Raw genomic sequence first — 19653 nt, 5'->3', positions numbered from 1 at the left:
TAATATTTTTCTCATTTCCAATAGCACATTAAAAACTTCCAGCTCATTTTATTCACCTTTGAAATCATTTTCAACATGACAAAAATTACCATTCACCAAAATGTCATGTTTTCACAATCAAAGTACAAAAAATCCCCAATTGATTCCCATTGGCACATTCAACATTAAACATTTCCACGATTCCAAATTGAAATTCAAAACATTCAGCTCATTCAATTCACCTTTGGAATGAGTGAATTGAATGAGCTGACATGACAAAAATGACCATACACGCCCCCAAAAGAAAAATCACGACTAACTACACACAAAAAATTATCTTTATTTTTTCAATGACACATTCAATAAAACTGATTCGCATTCAGCAAAAGAGATTCACATTGTTCGTTTTAGAAATTCTAAATGTTCAGCTAATTCAATTCACAAGCCAAAAATTCTGGTTTCTCAAAACTTCAACATGAACCCAACTAAAATTCCCACCCAAAATTCACGATCAATACCCAATGGTGCATTGTACTGAACAGATTGAAACTGTTGCTAGTTGAAATTTAAATCATTCCGCTCATTCAATTCACTTTGGGAACAATTTTCAACATGCCAAAAATTCCGTGGCAACATTGGCATAAAGCAAACCACTGTATGCCTAGACCACCCAGAAAAGATCTCTAATTATACATCTAATACATTTCAATAATTTTCATTCAATGAAAATGTGTTACATACTTACCTCACTCTCCACTATCTCCTCCAAGGTGTTTGGTCTCCTATAGATGTAGAAATCATCTGAAGAGATGAATGGCTTGGGCCGTGCTTGTAAATTGATTATGCTTTGTACCTTGAGTGACTTGGTGTTCAATGGAACAGAATTAAAATGAAGCACTACATGAAAATCAAAAGAAAGAAACATAAAGATGTAGCCTCCGACATTCAATTTTGAGGCCTACAAAACAAAGAAAAGGGTAAAAAGAAACACAAGTTTAAAAATGGTGGCATAGGAGAGTGAGGAAAACAGAACAAGAATGAGGATCAGCAAAATAATGGGCTGGAACATCTTGATGAGTGAAATAAAAAAGGGGGGATAAGAGAACATTGTCAAATAGTTAGCCTAAAACACCTACATACTAGATAACAGCGATTATTTTCGGTTCTGTGCAAATGGCCCCAACCCTCTGACTTATTTCATTTTTATTTATTTATTTTTACAGCAATTATCTTGACCTGGTAAAACTGTGAATAGGATGTGTTGCAATGCTATTACTTAAAGCTATATTCCATTTAGGTTTAAGAACGGAAGGTTTCTGCTGTTGCTGAAGTGTGATGGGAGGCCAGATACTTACCAAAATCATCGTAAGTTAGTTATTTGGTTTGTGTTCTTAAGTTTTATTTGGGGGGGGGGGGGGGGTCATTTCAGTCAAATGTCGTGTAAATAGTGTGAGAGTGTTTGTCCAGGGCAACGTGCCATATAGAGCCGTCAAAGATTTTGCCCTAATAAAGAGGCTAATTAATAATTCATCTACTGTAATGATCGTGTTTGTGTACCAAACTGAGCTTACAGATAGAGGTTCCTCTGGTTGTTTGTCATCTTGTTTAGGAACATCCAGCCGGTCAATGAAGCCTTGCAGCTCCTTTCTGAAGGCTTTCATCTGCGCGTTGATACGATATAGCAGCTCATGTTCTCGAATCCTGCCAAATGCGAGAATGGTGTGACTTTTTTGTCGTCCTAAGCATGGTAAAGTGTATGACCTCATACTTCTCAGACATACCTCCCACCTTCGTCTTCATCATCCAGCCTAGCAAAAAGCTCACCATTAGTGACGTACACCCGAGCCTCCGCAATAATGGTGCTGGTGTCAGCAATGAGCCTGTCGATGGTCCGGCCCAGCCTTTCGGCCTCTATTCGGATGTCTATCATCTGCTGCCGGTCCTTCAGGCTTCTGGATAAAAAACGGCTCTCCACAGGTGAGTAGAGGGAGCGCGTTGGGGTAAGGCAGCGGATGTTCCTCACCTCATCCGAGTCACTCTCGCCTCCAATGGGGCCCTCCCGTTTACGGTGAGGTGGCAGGAGGCGAGGTGAGGAGGCTGAGGCCGAGGGGGTGTCATCGTCCCGCCCTCCGTCGCTCTCGGCATCACTGTCCCGTGGGCTGCCTCGTATGCCCAGGTGTGAAGCCAGGTCATAGCGCTGCATGTTAGACAGCAGTACACGGTTCTCATATTGCAGCTGCATCACTTTGCCGCTCAGTTCATTGATCTGCAGACGGGCTGCCTTTAGTTCCTCCTGGAGGGCCTCCATTTTCGCAGGGTCACTTCCTCCTGGGAAGTAGAAACAAGCCAACAGTGAAAAGTGGGACAACTCTGCAAAAGAGACTTTCATTTGCGCCACCTGGAGGCCTTATCAAACACATTTTTCCTCAGATACACTCTTATGGTCGTTGTTCTGCTTTGCGGCTTGTTTTCTTACGACCGACAAAAAAAAAAAAAAAAAGGCAAAACAAACCTCCTCCGTGTCTCAAGCCAGCTTCATGGGATCCAGCCTTATACTTGAGCTTGTTCAGCTCATTTGTCACCTAAACATAAAACAACAACAACAAAAAAAATTCCATGTTAGGAGATGCACATTCCCCACTCTTCGGTCTGATTTGTTCTTTTTTGGGATAGTCACCTTTTTGTTTTCCTCCTCCACATCTGCTAAATTCCTGCGCAGGAGTTCTGCTTCGTCCTCCACCAGCTGCAGCTGCTGTCTCAGCTCAGAGAGCGCCTCACTCTGCTCTCTGCACTGCTGACCTCCACGGCCATCGCCATCCACTCCTGCAGCCGCCAGACTAGGGAGCACAATGAGCATTGGCATATGTCCGCACACAATCCAAATCGAGTATTGCACCAGGGATCGGCAAAGTACGGCGTCGTCAACGCGCAATTTTACAAACACATTTTAACATTTTTTTTTTTCAACCTCATCCATAAAGGACCTGGCTCTTCTGTTCATTTTGAAATTCAAATTTGGCTGTAGAGCACAAAGGTTTGTCCATCCCTGCTGCAGACAATCGAATGATTTTATGATGATTCATCACCTGTCCTCCCTCATGTCATCCAACTCAGCCTTCAGGCCCCTGTTCTCCACCTCCAACTCTACAATCTTCCTCCCCAGGATGTTGGCTTCCTCCTCAACGAGGCGCAAGCGGAGCTTCAGCTCAGATTCCCGCGTGGTGGGTGGACCTCCAGCTTCACCTTTGGGCAACGGGCTGTCCACATCTCCGTAGAAGGAGCGATACTTCTGCAGCTCCTGCTCCAGGCGATCCTTCTCCTTGTCTATCTTTGCCATCTTTTTTCTCATTAAGACAGCCTCCTCTTTGATGAAGGCCAGTTGGCACTTGAGATCGTCATTTTCTTCCTAGGATTCAGAGGGAGATCAATTACGTTGAGTGATTTACTGAATGAGGAAAGAAAAATTTTGGGGGAAGTTGTTGTACCAGCCCATTTTGCAATGCCCTTTTGAGATACATACGGTACTTTATGTATGTTTGGAGATCACTAATATAAATTGCATATCTGCTAATGTTACACTGCAAGCAAGAAGTTCACTGCTCCAGTTACACAGAATGAAGGTCAACCAAATTTTCAGCAAAAAAAATATCTCAAAAATCAAACACATCTGACTTCTTTTATTTCTCCTCAGTAAATTATTATTTCCTTCTTCTTCTTATAATTATTATTATTTTTTTAACCAAGCCATCACAGAGGGTAAAATGGTGACGATAACTAGAGAACGGGAAATTTAAACAGAACTGAAACAAGGGAAAGTGTTTACTGCTCATTACATCATGAAATCATTTACATCTATAAAATCTTTTCACCTAACGAGGGTAATGTAAATAATAGCATGTAGCCAAAACTCAGTGTCTCACCTCAGTTGGGGTCTGCTGAACCTTCCGCTCTTTCTGTAGATCCTTCACTCCTTTTCTCTTCAGGGACAGCTGGAGGGAAACAGCATTTACATCATCATCATCAACTGCTGCTGCTGCTACGTCAGCTGCCGGCAGCTGTTTCTATCACTTGGAGGACACACAACATACTGTAGCTCATTCAGTGCCATCCATTTTCCGGCCCTTCTTTACCCGACCCGACCACGTGAAAAAAAAAAAAAATTTATACGTAAAAATGTACTTGGGATTGAATGCCTGGATTCTTTAAAAAACATGAAAAAATGTCAAATGGCATCAAATCAGTTAATATCCAAGAAAAAAATATACATACTGTATAATTTGACGATATTTCTCATTTCTGTTTCTATGGTTTATAAATAACATGCTGTGCTATTACGATTGTGCAAATACGATTAGACTTATTTGAGCAATATTAACTACGTACTGTATATGTACTTTTAATGAACATATTTCGAGTGCGAAGAGAAATGTTTTGCATTCAGTGCTCACTTTCCGTTGCGCAGCAATGCTTACGAGAGTATTTCATGAACAGGACCTTTTGAACCCCTCATTTATACTCACCTCAATGAGCACAGGTTATTTTTGTTTCCTCACCTCTTTAGCTTTCTCGAGCTCATTCTGAAGAGCTTGTTTCGTGACTTCCACTTCTATCAATTGCTGCCGTAACTTCTCATTCTCTTCTTCAGTTCTTGTTCTCTTCTCTTCCACATTCTCCAACTCGTGGTGCAAACGCACAGACACATCCTTTGCCACCTGGTTAGACGAAGAGCATACAGTCGTGCTCGCTTGAGGCTAATGAACTGCATGGAACCTGAAAGACCAAAAACCTGAATCGGCGCATGTCAAAGTCACCTTGAGATCTTGCTCGAGACTTCTGAGCATCTCTCCATCCACTTGGCCACTCTCTGTGAAGCGGATCCTTTTTCTCTCAGCCTTCTTCAGGCGATATTGGAGTATTCTGCAATTCTTGTTAGCTCTCTCCAACTCTCTGCGCATGTCATGCAGCTGGCAGGTGTCTTCCTCATAGAAGGTGTCCCGCATCTCATCCATCTCTGCTCGCATCTCTTCAATTTCAGTCTTGGAAACATTGGAACAAATAGCCAGGTGTCAGAATATGATTGAATAGTCTCTCTAAAAATAAAAAAAAATTCTCAGGTCCCACCAATGTGTTATTTCCAGTGGTAGCCAATCAGCGGCAGCAAGGCCTTTCTCTGCTGACCTCAGCCCAAACACTGACGACTGTACATTACAATCTGAATTCTAATAGTCCTTGCATGAAATTGGATGTCTTTATTCCTAACAGTCTATTATTGCAGCGCTTCCTTTGGCTGCACTAATTTGAGTACATCAATTTTCTGATCCGCCTTATTCTCATAAGGGTCACGGGGCATGCTGGAGCCGATCCCAGCCGTCTTCGGGCAGTGGGCATGGGACACCTTGAACCTTGAACAACCATCCGCGCTCACATTCACACCTAGGGACAATTTAGAGTGTTCAATCAGCCTGCCATGCATGTTTTTGGAATGTGGGAGGAAACCGGAATACCCGGAAAAAAACCCACGCAGGCACGGGGAGAACATCTCAAACTCCAAACAGGAAGGCCAGAGCCGGAATTGAAACCTTGCGAACCAGTCGAGCACCATGCCACCCTTCCAATTTCCATTTGAATAATATTCTACTCTCAGATCACACAGTTTTAACGGTGTATGTGTGTGTTTAAATAGCAAACTCCTCCTTTAATACATTCAATAATAGGTATATTTGCTGAGTATGGTTCTTTCATTGTGTAAGTGTTTCTTCAATATTATTTACCAAATCAGCTTTTGATTCTGAGCTGCTCCAGATGCATGGCATGATTGCTGCTGTTGCATTCAGCTGTGACGCTATAACGCAGATATATACAGCATTTATAAGGGGTGCGTTAAGTCGGACAAGTCTCCATTTTTTTTTTATGATGGCGCCCCCTGAGTGGCTGCCTCTCCAGCAGCGCATATCCCTGTTTGAGTTTCTTTTCATCTTTTTACTTTTTTATTTCTTCTTCCCATTTTGTTTTGCGTGGTTTTGTACCCCAAACCTACCGGGGGGAGAGGGGCAGCTTCATTTCTGCTCATCTCCTTTATTTGCTTTAATCTTTTTACGTATCCTGTGAACGGAGATCCCGATGGCACACGCAACTCTTGTAAATTTCCCCAGTGTGGGACTAATAAAGGATATCTTATCTTATCTTATCTTATTTAAGGCCCAGGCACCAAATACATGGCTCGGCAACAGTTACAGTGCAGCAAATGAACATACAACAGATGGGACAGTGACACTGCAGCCATGAGTTCTAAGACGGGTGTAGAATTTACCTTAAGATCATCATTTTCATCCTCAAGTCGTTCCACCTCCTCCAATAGTGTCTGGTCCTGCTGGGGGGCGAGTTGTGAGGGCTCAGCCTCAGGGGAGAGCTCCAAGGAGGGGGGAGATGCTGGTTTTGCCTGCATCTTTGTTCCCTTCTTCCCTAACCTTTTATTCAGGTGAAACTGAATCAGCTCGGATTGTAAGCAGCCCTCCTTCCAGAAGCCGGGGCCACAGCCGACTGTGCTTTTGGAGGTTTTCTTCGTCGTCGCAGAGCTGTCCCCTCCTTTCTGGTTTTTACTCCTCAATTTGGGGGATTTGGACGAAGAGGGCTGATCCGAGACCACTCTGTTTGGATCGGCTCTGCAGGAGGAGGGGACATCGGAGCCCAGACGCGGGGAGTCGTCGGACGTCTGGGTGCCGCCTCTGTCTGGGGCAGCCCGGCTCAAAATGGGGCTTTCTGCACCGGCGACCTGAACAGCGGCCGCGCCTTTGGATACGGGAGCGCCCACGGCCTGCCGCTCCCTGCCTGATGAGACGGGAGAAGGACCTCGGCTGCTTCGCCCTCCCCCTGCGCCCGGTGCTTGCTTTGAGGCGAGATGCTTTGACGGGTTACTCCCTTTTTGCGTCGCTTTGGGGCCGGCGGGGGAGGAGGAGCGCGGCTGCTTCCAGCTGCTATTGTCCGCCTGCTTCGGCGAGTCGGCGGACGATGATGGCTGCATGATGGTGTCAGAGGCTAAGCTCATTCTCTACAACATCCATACCCCAACCCTGTAGGCGCAGTACATCGCTCTTCAGCTTTAACGCCCAGTACATAGGTAAGCTTCGTTTTTGAATCTTGAGCACGGCACATGCAGACGCCCAAAATGACGCCCAAGACAACGGATGGGCCCGTTTAGTCTCAGTTTGATGAGGTGTATGTGGGTTCAGCTGCAGCTCAGCCAATTAGACCCCAGTGTGCATACGCCTGGGGCCGGACTTCGGGGGTGCGTAAGAAGAAACAAAAAACAAAGTCAAAGGCTAACAATGCTGGGCTAAAATTGCGGAGGAATAAACGTCAAGTGTGGCAATTTTATCATCCCGATTGAAATGAAGATGATTCAATCTCCAGGATATATGATATGTACACAAACCTTTTCCTGTCAGCCATCATCTCCTCTTTTCCAACATGCAGGATAACTCACTTACTCAAATGCTTGAGGATCAGCTATAAAAGTAGCAGCGGTTGACAACGTGACACTTTATTTTCTTTGGCTACATTTTTTTTCATGGCTGTTCAGCCATGAAAAAAAAGCCTATTTCCAACTATATTTGAATTAAATGATGCTCGTTTACTCCAAACAAGTAAAACTAGCGTAGTAGTTTTATCATGCAATGTCTTTGCAATGACCCATTGTGAAAAGCAACACTTAAGTCAACGTTGGAAGACAGGCAGTCTGAACATGTCGTCCACTGGCAAACGTTCCCTTTTTGCAACAATCACACCCTTGTTGTCACCCATCTGATCAAAGAGGAGGACCATCAAAGACCATTTAATGTTCTTTTCTTACCTTTTAGTCGGATGCTGAAGCTCAGTGGTGATAAAGGCAGAGGGGATGCCGACTCCAGAGCCTCCCAACCACCAGCCAGCCAGTTCATTTACATATTCATGACATTACATCATCGCTGGGCGGGCCGCTCTCGTTGGTGGACTGCAACGGTAGGGGAAACAGCCCATGCACTCTAATATATTTTTTCCTGCCATTTCACCTCCATTTGCTTAAAAATAACAATAGCCATGATCGTAAATGTTTTTGCCTTGCTATATTTGAAATTTAAATAGTGTGACAGGTTTGGGTGACTACAAATTTCGACAAGAATGGAAAATAGTGTCTGTCCTATTTGTTTTCAATACCATTTCCATAGGGGGTACCTTATTTACATACATTAATTATTTTGGAAAATGTATTCATTATCTGGCAGCAGGGTGGTCGACTGTTTGGCACATCCGCCTCACGGTACAGAGGTGCAGGGTTCGGATCGAGGCTCCGGCCTTCCTGTGTGGAATTTGTATGTTCTCCCTGTGCCTACGTGGGTTTTCTCTGGGTACTGCGGTTTCCTGCCACATTCCAAAAACATGCATGGCAGGCTGATTGAACACTCTAAATCGCCCATAGGTGTGAGTGTGAGCGTGAATGTGCTGCTTTACGATTGGCTAGCAATCAGTTCAGGGTCTCCCTCAGCTTCCTGCCCGAAGACAGCTGGGACAGGCTCCAGCACGCCCGCGACCCTTGTGAGGATAAGCAGATTAGAAAATGGACGGATATTAATTGTCATCCAACATCATGGTGAATAGTTATGGTTCTAAGGGTAGGGGTTTGTATGTTCTCCCCGGCCTTGTGTGTTTTTTGGGAACTCAGGGCTTCCTCCTCCATTCCAAAAACTTTCATGTTAGGTTCATTGAAGACTCTAAATTGTCCTCTGGTGTGAATGTGAGTGGATGGTTATTTGCCGATGTGTACCTTGCGACTGGCTGGTGAACAATTCGTGCAGCCACGATATGCCAGCTCACCTGCGACCCGGATGAGGAGAAGTGGTGTATGGATGATTATCTATCCATTCATCCTTGTTAATTAGTATCCCTCAATGGAAATTCAACGAAGTCAGAGTTGGAGGAAAAAGTATGTGAAACATTTGGAATTTCTTAAATTTCAGCATAAATTGGTCATAAAATGTATAAATATAGTCAAATCCTCTAAATCAAGAATAAACGGAGTCTGCTCAAGCTAATACCAAACAAGCAATTGTATGTTTTCATATTTTTATCAAGCATAGCATTAAACATGCACAGGACAAGGAGGAAAAAGTAAGTGAACCCTTGGATCGAATTACTGGTTGAACCTCGATGGGCAGCAATAACTGCCACCAAACATTTCCTGTGTTGTTGCAGGTCAGACGTACACGAAGATCAGGATATATATTGCACCATTCCTCTGACAAACTGTTCCAGTTCTAGAAGATTCAAAATCGGCTACGAGACACTGTGTTTGTGACACGTCTGTCGGCTCAAAATCGGGCTACGTTCGTATAATCTGTCAGCATTAGTTGAAGCATGCTCTGGTTGTTCATTCTTGTGATGAAGAAGAACCACATTTTATGACCAATTAATGCAGAAATGTAAGTAATTCCAAAAGATTTACTGTCCATTTTCCTCATATGGCTAGAACATATAACGAGAGATGTCAGAGTACAGAGCCACATAAATAGTGGTGAAACACTTGAGCTTCGTAGGGGGCTTGGTGCCTTGCTCAAGTGAACCATTGTCAGGAAGCAGACCAGCATGTCTGCAACATCCATCCATCCATTTTCTGATCCGTTAATCCTCACAAGAGTCACGGGGCGTGCTGGAGCCTATCCCAGCTGTCTTCGGGCAGTCGGCGGGGGACACCCTGAACCGGTTGTGAGCCAATCGCAGGGCACACAGAGAAGAACAACCATCCGCGCTCACACCCAGGGACAATTTAGAGTGTTCCATTAATCTGCCACGCATGTTTTTGGTATGTGGGAAGAAACCAGAGTACCCGGAGAAAACCCACACAGGCACGGGGCGAGCATGCAAACTCCACACAGGAAGGCCGGAGCCGGGATCGAACCCGCGACCTCTGCATTGTGAGGTTGACTTGCTAACTACTGGACCACCTATACTTGTTACAGACATGGGCGGCTCCCATGTCTGTAACAAGTATTTTTTTCTTTGCTTGTCCTTGCTCTCTGTGAGACTTGAACCGTGGGCCTCCAGTTCCAGTCCCTACAGGTGAGCCTGTCATAGAACAGAGTCCTCTCCCAATCAACGTTTTCAACAAAATCGCCAGGTAACACGATGTATTTCACTTACACGGACAAAAACAGATACTTAACAATTCAAGATGGTTTAAATAAATCTCAGTTGGACTTGTATTTGGTGTTTCATCCAATTGTGAAATAGCCACGAGAAGCTGGATTCACAGCTCAAAAGAGCAGTAAATGAGCAGAACAATTTTAAAATGAAGAAAACCCTGATGCAACTGAAATGCGTTTGAAATTAAAGCTTGAGTCTTACGCAATGCTGTCAGGGGAGTAATATGAAATAAGTGTCACTTGTGGTTCTGCCTGCCAACAATCTGCAATAATTTCCTTGATGTTTGGGAACATAACATTTGACCATATGTCGAACACTGACAGAGGAGTGGCAATTGCGTCGGCTAAAAGGCCGAAGTTTCCTTTGAAATGCACCACCTGACTATATTTAACTTGCTTTGGGATCCGAGCCTTTTTATGCACCTCACGATGATTGGCACATTGTTGAAAATAATATCATGCCAAAATAGCACTAAGTGGGAACTGCTCTCTTGCTTGCTATGTAAAGTAGAACAAGAACTGTGTTATTGCTGTCAATCAGCCTTTTTCGGCCACAGCTTTAGCCTCAGCTTTGAGGATAAGGAGGATGGATGGATGGAAGGATAATAAGTATACAAAGTCTGCTCTTGGCTGCATTATTTAAGTAGCAGTGGCATCATGGAGGCTCCTGTGTGCCAGACCAGGTCAAAATGTTGCTCTTTCTCAAACAAGTAAAAATAAAAATGCATGCTTGTATTCAAAAATGTTTTCAATTTCGAGATTAAAAAAAAAATGCCTACCCAGACACATTTTCAACGGTGAGAAACAGTTCACAAACAACATTATGTTGTGGACAAAATCATCGCGATCACACCTGTGTGGGCACCGGGAGGAACATATGGGCTCTACATATGAAGATCATTTGAGGTTCTAACCCCAAACCGCAGAACTGTGAGAAACACGCCCTAACCACAGAACCATGCACATTAGGCATTTATGTATTCATTTTGGACCAAACCTAATTCTTTGCCCAAGTCTCTCTCTGATATTCCCCAATCCCCCTTGACACAGATAACACTGTAAAAGGGGATTCCTAAATAATAGCACAGAACGTAGTCATTTCAATGCAAGATTACACAAGTGTCTTTGTCCAATTGTCCATATGGAATGGTACAGTTGGCATTAATGGCCGAGGGCAGAAGCGCAGAGAAATTGCTGCTGTTCCGAGTCCCCCCAGCATTTTTATTTATTTATTTTTTGACTATGTTTCATACAGTTTGTTGCTTTACATCATAGTAAAATTTGATACTCAACATATTGTGAAAGCGAATTGAAGAAAAATGAAGACGATTTAAAAATATCCTGTTCACCTTTGGTACAGTTGCTTTCTCCCATCAGGTGCAAAAACGCTGCTTCCAATCCCAGTTGATTTGCTTCACATATGCACTGGTTTTGTGCCAGACAAAAAAATGGTGTCATTTTCTGTGAACACCACACAATAATTCACAAATACAGGCAGTTCTGCACAGATGTACATCTTCAAAATTAGATTACAGATACATGCATTAAGGCAGCACGGTAGTCGACTGATTAGCACGTCCGCTTCACAGTGCAGAGGTGCAGGGTTTGATTCTGGCTCCGGCCTTCCTGTGTGGTGTTTGCATGTTCTCCCCGTGCCTGCGTGGATTTTCTCCGGGTAGTCTACTTTCCTCCCACATACCAAAAACATGCGTGGCAGGTTCATGGAACACTCTAAAATTATCCCGAGATGTGAGTATGAGTGTGAGTGTGAGCGTGGATGGTTGTTTGTCTATGGGTGGTCTGCAATTGGCTGGCAACCAGTTCAGGGTGTCTGTCCCCCGCCTGCTGCCTAAAGACAGCTGGGACAGGCTCCAGCATGCCCGAGTGAGGATAAGCGGCTTAGAAAATGTGAAATTATTCATGGATGCCCCTGCTTATTTCAGCAAGACAATGCCAAACCACATTCTACAAGTGTTACAACAGTGTGGCTTTACAGTAAAATAATACGTAGTGAATTAATATGGATACTAGATTGACCTGCCTGCTATCCAGACCTGTTTCCCATTGAAAATGTCTGGCACATTATGAAGCGTAAAATACAACCACGGAGATCCCGACTGTTGAACAGCTGAAGTTCAACATCAAACAAGAATGGGAAAGTATTGCTCCTACAAAGCTTCAACAATTAGTATCCTCAGTTCCCAAACGTTTATTCAATGTTGTTCAAAGAAAAGGTGATGTAACACAGTGGTAAACATGACCCTGCCCCAGCTTTTTTTGGCACGTGTTGCGGCCATAACATTCTAACTTAATGATTATTTGCTAAAAACAAACGCCTTAATTATCTTGCCTTCGTCGTACATTCGATTTAATAGCAGATGAACATGATTTGCAAATCATTGTTTTCTGCTTTTCATTATGTTTAACACAACATCCCATCTTTGTTGGAATTGGGTTTGTACTGCTCCATTGCTCTGGATTGTCAAAGAGAACTAAAAGCCTTGAGTTGCGGAAACTATACTGTGTACTTTCCAAAGTACCGGCGTTTGCAATGAAAAGTCGACGCAGCCTACCGCTATGGCCGAACGCATGTGATTGTGGATTTAATTGAATATGCTACATTCGGGGTTGGGAACTCCGGTTCCTCGAGAGCCATATCCTGCCTGTTTTAGATTTCGTCCTACTCCAACACATCTGATTCAATTGATCCTGATCATTTCAGGCTTCTACAGAGCTTGCTGATGAGCTGATCATTTGAATCGGGTGCGTTGGAGAAGGGAGGGATCTAAAACAGGAAGGATAACGCTCCCCGTTAACCTGAGTTCCCTACTCCTGCACTACATAGACAAGATATTTAATATTCAGACTGATTAACATTATTGTTTTCAGCAAATTATCTTTTTTTTTCTTTGACTTTTATGGCTGCAACACAGTACAGGTCACAATACTCTGCCAAAGGAAAACTCACTTTATCATAAGGCGTAGAATACAAATACATGTGAACCAATCACACAAACGCATATTCCACTAACACTACACAAAGGCACACTGACACAAAGCACGCTCACACTCACACAAACCTCAGCTGGTTCAAGGAGAAGAAGGAGGGGGAAGGGGTCAACGCCCGTGAGCAGTTGAGCAAGAGGTTTGGGTCCGTGGGGTCCAGCAGTTGATATGGACAGTTACCCAGGCAACCTTTGTTAAGTGATGTTAGAGTGGGTGTAGGAAGAATTCTGTGGGGTGACCTGCCTCGCTTTGAAATGAATATTTTAGAGGTGCTTGTCTTATTCTCATTCTAGACTTACCTTTGTGGTTTGAAAAAAATTCTCATGTTATGGTCATGTTGTATACTTAAGTGCAGAAATGAGTGGACTCGAAGGGCCCAAGTCGAGCACAAAGCACCGTTTAACTGTGCGTGTGTTCCACGTTATCTTTCTTTTGATGTTTTGCTTGCATAGAATTGGGCATAATGGGCGTGTCCGCCTTTGTGCGCCACTATGGGATGGAAATCTCTTTTTCCTGGCCAATCCTCACGGCATCCTTCATTTGTATCAAATTCAGGGCGAGCGTAGTGCACACCCCAGTGCACCGTGCCTGACACAATCAGAAAATCACCCAACGTGGGGATCAAACGACTTGGGAGGGCGGAGAACTAACCGCTGAACTAAATGTCCAGGGCCTCCAGCTTTCCAAATCACCTTGTAAGTGCAAAGGAAGGTACATCTCAGGCTGTCGTAATACATAACTTGAAATATTTTTATATTTGGGGTGTGGGCAGGCCTCTCTCGTCGTACATGCCCCATCTATCCAAGCAGAATGCCCATTCAACATCCACATTTATCTATTATTGATCAGCCGATCAATGTGCACCTAATATATTATGTCCTCTCTCTCGCTCTCTCTCTCTCCCTCCCTCCCTCCCTCCCTCGTCCTCTCTCTCCCTCCCATTGCCACACTTGCAAGCAGTGGTGTATTGACAAACTCATAAATATAAGTGGGGCGGCCCGGTAGTCCAGTAGTTAGCACGTCGGCTTCACAGTGCAGAGGTACCGGGTTCGATTCCAGCTCCGGCCTCCCTGTGTGGAGTTTGCATGTTCTCCCCGGGCCTGCGTGGGTTTTCTCCGGGTACTCCGGTTTCCTCCCACATTCCAAAAAAAAAAAAAACATGCATGGCAGGCTGATTGGACGCTCTAAATTGTCCCTAGGTGTGAGTGTGGGCGTGGATGGTTGTTCGTCTCTGTGTGCCCTGCGATTGGCTGGCAACTGATTCAGGGTGTCCCCCGCCTACTGCCCGAAGACGGCTGGGATAGGCTCCAGCACCCCCCGCGACCCTAGTGAGGATCAAGCGGTTCGAAAAATGGATGGATGGATAAATATAAGTACTCAAAATAACAGATCATGCTTGTCACAACCCCTCCACCCCATGGCAACACATAGCAATGAAAAACCCATAGACCCATTCATTACATGATACCGTATTGTGAAAGAACAAAATAGAAGTTCCTTTATAATCTTTAAGGTTTTTTTTTCTTCATTTTCAGGGTGCGTACCACTTTTTGATTTTATTGACCAATTGAATGCTTTTAATTTATACATAGTGAAGCAAAGTAAAACATTTTGGCTGAATACGGGTTACCGTATTTTCTGAACTATATAAGCACTATATAAATAAAGCTGTATTGTATTGTATTTCATTTTGTGAAGCTCCATCTAGTGGATGCATATCGCAACCTCAGCTACTATTGTTGCTTCTATTCGCTGTGTCTTATAATATGGTGCGCCATATATATGAAAACAGTTTTAAAATAGGCCATTCATTGAAGGTGCAACTTATACTTCAAAGCACCTCATAGTGCGGAAAATACGGTACATAAAAACATGGAATTAAAAATCAATACTGTACATATATTTATTTTAGTTTTTAACACAATTCTGTTTCCTAATTTTACTCATGTGATTTCAGTTCCTTCTGCAATTAAAAAAAAAAAATTCAAACGTCTCTGTTCTCGACCAAATCGGTTTTCGACCAACAATTTCGAGTTTTTTATGCCTCGGATCACGACCGAAAATCGGTTCTCGACCAAACTGAGCGCACTTGAATGCGCCACTTGACTCTTGCCTTCCTTACACGAGGAAGTGACGCTTCCTGAGGAAGTGACGCTTCCTTGTGTTGCGTTCCATTGTGAGCAGACGTGTTCAATAAAGATTTTTTTTTTTAAAATAGCATGGTTTCGGTTTTCGAATAGCCTTCTGGAATGGATTATGGTCGAAAACCGAGACATGACTGTACTGTATTCCAGCCTTTCTGAATTCTGACAGGATGGTCCAAACTTTCTTTCTGTTTTTTGATTACCGTTTTCAGCTGCATATTTCACAACTTGAAACTTGTAATATGTAGAATATGGTTTTATTTTTGGTGCCATTTTTGTTCAGCCCTTCTTGGTTGTTTTTATTTGGTAGCGGTAGTATTTTAAGTTCCAGTACCAGTACAGTACTGTACTGCCAATGTTGAACTCAACACGGGCCTAGAGTACCCTCTTGCGGTTTAATGCGAAAACATGTGAAATGATACAATACGTGTTTAGAATTTCACACATAAGTCGCTCCAGAGCATAAATCGAACCCCCGGCCAAAATATGAAAAAAACCCTGCGATTTATAGTCCGGAAAATATGGTCGTAAATATCAGAACAAACAAGAGATTACCATATGCTATTAGACCAACAAGATACACAGTGAACATTAAATTAAATAAAGCGGATCGGTTGTTAAGAAACAGTATTTGATATCCTCATTTCTGTAATGTTGTAATATGTTCTTTATGATAAAAATGTGTCATTGGGACATAATATTTGTTTATTTTGAACGGATCTGGCAACCCGGGATGCAGCGCTATATCCGGTCTGTACCCGGCGCGAAATTGTTTTTACTTCCGGTTCAGTGGTGATGAGAAGAAGTGATGGCAATTGGTTCTTTTGGGTTCGGCTCACTAAAAAGAGCCAGCTCTTTCAGCTCCCAAATGGCTCCTCAGTTTTTTTTGTTGGTTAAATTAATTTACTACCAAAAATTATGTGTAAAATGAATTACTAATGTAAAAAATATACAGTATATCAAATATTTATTATTTATATTCTTCTGAACATACTTAACATGGAGTACTACAAAAAAGATTCACTTTGTTCAACTTGTCGGAGCCAAATCTCTGACATCCATCCATCCATCTATCCATTTTCTGATCCGCTTTATCCTCACAAGGGTCATGGGGCGTACTGGAGCCTATCCCAGCTGCCATCGAGCAGTAGGTGAGGGACACCCTGAACCGGTTACTAGCCAATCACAGGGCACACAGAGACAAACCACCATCCACGCTCACTCTCACACCTTGGGACAATTTAGAACAGTGGTGTCAAACATACGGCCCGCGCCGGAACCGACCCACAAGGAGGTTCAATCAGGCCCGCAGAATAATTTAAAAGTGAAAAAATGCATAAAAGACACGGAATTAATATTTTTAATAAGGTGCAATTCATGGCGTGTCCGCTAGGGGGACACATTGTTTTGATCAGAGTAAAAGACAACATTGTTTTGATCTGAGAAGAAGACAACAGCAGCCTCAGTCTGTCACTGAGACAGACCCAAAACAGCAGGCGCTGTTAAGGACACATGAATACTTTATTCTTTACACATTTAATAGCAGTCTCCTTAATTTGTAAGGTGTGGGCAAGGATTACATTTAGATTTTATATGCACGTGTAAATGGTTTAAAAATTCCTTTCGTTTAATCTTAAAGTGCAATACTATATTTTTCAAAACCAATTACTTGTTAGTTTTGTGCCTTTGTACAATCAGGGGGATCAGTTGCAATGCATATATGTGAATGATAAAAGTAAATTGCACATTTGTCTAAGGCGGGGGTCGGTTTAAGAGCCACATGCGGCTCCAGAGCCGCATGTGGCTCTTTAGCGACATCTAGTGGCTCCCTGGAGCTTTATAAAAATGTTTGAAAATGGAAACAGATTTTGATAGTAGACTAATATAGCTCAAATATATATAGATACATGTTGCAGCTCAAAAAAAGGAGAGCTGTGGTGTTGGTTTTTTAAAAACGTACACTTTATTTATGCTTTTAACAGTCTCGACAAACACAGACACGTCTACTTCCGGCTCCGTGTCTCTCTCTTCTCTTCAACTCGAGAGGCGTTCAAAGACAGCCTCCGAAAAACGGAAATCCATGATCACTTCACTGACACTAAGAAAAGCAAAAATAAATTCTATGGGGGCGTTTGTGAACACACAACAAAGGAATGAATAACAAACAATCTGAGACAGTAGAGTCTCCTAAATACATACAGCATGTGTTTCCTTCATTGAAAGTTTTATAGAAGGCTTTTATTTTTTTGCAGCTCCAGACATATTTGGGGGTTTTTTTTGTCCTATATGGCTCTTTCAACATTTTGGGTTGCTGACCCCTGGTCTAAGGAAATCTAAGGAGCTTCATGAAATGTTTTGTAAAAGATAAATTTCAACATTTTCCGAATGCTCTTGTGCTTCTTTCGACCAAAACAAAGGAAAGACATAATTTTGGTTATTTATAGCAGAGTATGGTAAAATTGTAATGGCCCGGCCCACTTGACATCTACCGAGGCCATATGTGGCCCACATTGTGAAATGAGTCTGACACCCCTGATTTAGAGCATGGGTGTCAAACTCAGGTCCTGGAGGGCCGCTGTCCTGCATGTTTTCCAAGTCTCCCTGTTGCAACACACCTGATTCAAATGATCAGATGATCAGCAAGCTCTGTGGAAGCCTGACGTTGAACCTGTTCATGACCTGTTTGTGACACTATTATCTTACTTAAACTGCTAAGTGGGTTACACAGAGCTTGGTTACACAACGTGAAAAGAAGAGCACAGATATGCCCGCTCATCTATGCTAAACATTTTTATGCTCCCTTTAGCAGTTTCCCTTTGTTTTAGGAGCCATTCTGACTGTGCTTTAGTTTGGAACATGAGTGGATGAGTATTTTCATGTGATTACACCAACATTACCATTCATTGTCTGCAATCAAAGAGATGCTACATTTCAATAAGATTGTATTATGTTCAGTGTTATATGTTCTTTTGTATTGTTGTTATTTTGAGTTGAATGTTCTGTAAAGCGCTTTGTTACAGCTGAAGCTGTTGTAAAAGCACCATGTAAATAAAGATGTTGTTAGAATAGAAAAAGACAATGTTGTCATGTTTTAAAGTTTCATCTTGTTACATGCTTGATTGACCTCGAAATGCTTGTGTTCAGAGCATCTTGCACACAATGGAAGCATAGAGAGATCAAGGGACCCGAGCAGATGGTACCTCAGAGAGAAAGATTTAACCTGGACGGAAGGAAGTACTCAAACACTCCATCATGAGAAAGGGTCACGAGCCAGATTACAGACACCGCTCGTTAAAATGTACACGTGCTTGTTAGTTTTTGGATGTTGGTGCTGGTACCAAGAGAATGCTCTGTCTGAGGGGCGACCCAATGGGGCCGTCCAGAGGTGTGTCATGTTACTAAAGATGGGAGTGTTTTTCTGATATATTCCTTGTAATTTGCATATACAGTCAATAAAAAGGCCCCGGCAGAGGTTGCAGAGGTCGGGTGACAGTGGGAAGTGCACACTGAGTGGCTTCATGGAGAACTGCACCTCCTGCCGGCAGTGAAAGTCGACCTGTTCCTGCGTCGAGCCTTTGTCAACCGTCCGAGTGAAAATCTCTGACAGATGTATTGCATTATATTGTATAAATAACATACACACCATAAACAGCGTTTTATCGGGGGACGAAAATGAAATTATTTTCGGACTTCTCTTCGGCTACACGTCATTCAAAACGACAACCTTAGACCAGGGGTGCCCATTACGTCAATCGCGATTGACCAGTAGATCGGGTGCTGGTACTCATTTTCACAAAGAGCATTAAAAAAATAAAATAAAATAAAGCAGGTAAATCTTTAACCTGACTTGACTGTCTTAACCTGGCGCGTGACTTGTGTCACTGGAAGTTGTTAGCACTCAGCAGTCTGAAATTGCGGCTTGTGATCAGAGCTGCTGCGCTATATCTTTTATCGTTGTCATTATTCTCATTCAGAGTTAGTTTCGTGTAGAATTCACCGAGGGCACGGGCAAAGAATAGGAATCTAGAGGGCCGAGGGAAGCACTTTAAAACGGTACGTGTGAGCTATGATAGTTAACAGGCTGCAAAAGTGTGTCGCATGTCTTCATGTCAGGCTATTGCTCATCATGCCGTGCGTGCGCGGGAACGGGTCAATCGCGGGAGGTTGGTTGATCGAAAAGTCGATATTCGGTCCAAAAAGTTTGGGCACCCCCGCTTTAGACCTAATACTTCCACCACACGCTCTGACGATGAGAGTGCCACTGCCACCTTCTTGGATTTGGAAAGACACCGTATTCTCATACGGCATTATTTCTTTTAAAGCATGTTTTCTTGGGTCGCTCATTTCAT

General features: G+C 43.1%; 2 protein-coding genes and 1 long non-coding RNA gene across 10 annotated transcripts in view; 1 reads left to right on the top strand and 2 right to left on the bottom strand.

Annotated features, from left to right (window-relative positions):
- The window catches only part of mtcl3a (MTCL family member 3a), a 28219-nt gene extending 27315 nt beyond the window's left edge, over nt 1–904 (bottom strand). For all 4 annotated transcript variants that reach the window (XM_086114386.1, XM_086114383.1, XM_086114384.1 and 1 more), the window contains exon 1: nt 725–904. In XM_086114386.1, the coding sequence (XP_085970512.1) occupies nt 725–904 (180 nt within the window). The remainder of the gene's footprint in view (nt 1–724) is intronic.
- mtcl3 (MTCL family member 3) lies at nt 810–7024 on the bottom strand. Of its 5 annotated transcripts, none has more exons than XR_015101264.1 (10): nt 6290–7024; nt 4791–5015; nt 4533–4691; nt 3900–3968; nt 3066–3385; nt 2657–2816; nt 2492–2561; nt 1804–2307; nt 1551–1680; nt 810–937 (listed from the first exon to the last, which is right to left on the bottom strand). XR_015101264.1 is itself a non-coding variant. In XM_086114388.1 (10 exons), exons 1-10 carry the CDS (start codon nt 7022–7024, stop codon nt 938–940), a joined length of 2526 nt encoding a protein of 841 aa, XP_085970514.1. In that variant the 3' UTR covers nt 898–937. The 5 variants fall into 5 exon arrangements, 2 of the variants coding, with proteins under 2 accessions (XP_085970514.1, XP_085970515.1); XR_015101263.1 differs by having other exon boundaries at nt 898–1048; XM_086114388.1 differs by having other exon boundaries at nt 898–1048; nt 1761–2307.
- On the top strand, nt 6951–18859 carry LOC147203289 (uncharacterized). Its single transcript, XR_015101267.1, has 3 exons — nt 6951–7096; nt 7836–7977; nt 17287–18859. It is a non-coding gene; the product is annotated as an uncharacterized LOC147203289 (long non-coding RNA).
- Nucleotides 18860–19653: the final 794 nt, after the last annotated feature.

The sequence above is a fragment of the Hippocampus guttulatus genome, chromosome 6 (genome assembly GCF_054856545.1).
Source record: "Hippocampus guttulatus isolate MCC_2025c chromosome 6, RoL_Hgut_1.0, whole genome shotgun sequence".
Taxonomy (NCBI): Eukaryota; Metazoa; Chordata; class Actinopteri; order Syngnathiformes; family Syngnathidae; genus Hippocampus; species Hippocampus guttulatus.
The sequence above is the reverse complement of the archived record's forward strand: the minus strand, read 5'-3'. Positions and strand labels throughout refer to the sequence as shown.

Excerpts from the sequence above, each read along its gene's own strand:
- mtcl3 (XM_086114388.1), bottom strand. The coding sequence starts at position 7,024 with ATGAGCTTAGCCTCTGACACCATCATGCAGCCATCATCGTCCGCCGAC. Across the intron at positions 5,016-6,289 it reads ATGAAAATGATGATCTTAAG|ACTGAAATTGAAGAGATGCG; the intron begins GTAAATTCTACA and ends AATGTTTCCAAG. Across the intron at positions 3,386-3,899 it reads TTCAGCAGACCCCAACTGAG|GAAGAAAATGACGATCTCAA; the intron begins GTGAGACACTGA and ends TCTGAATCCTAG.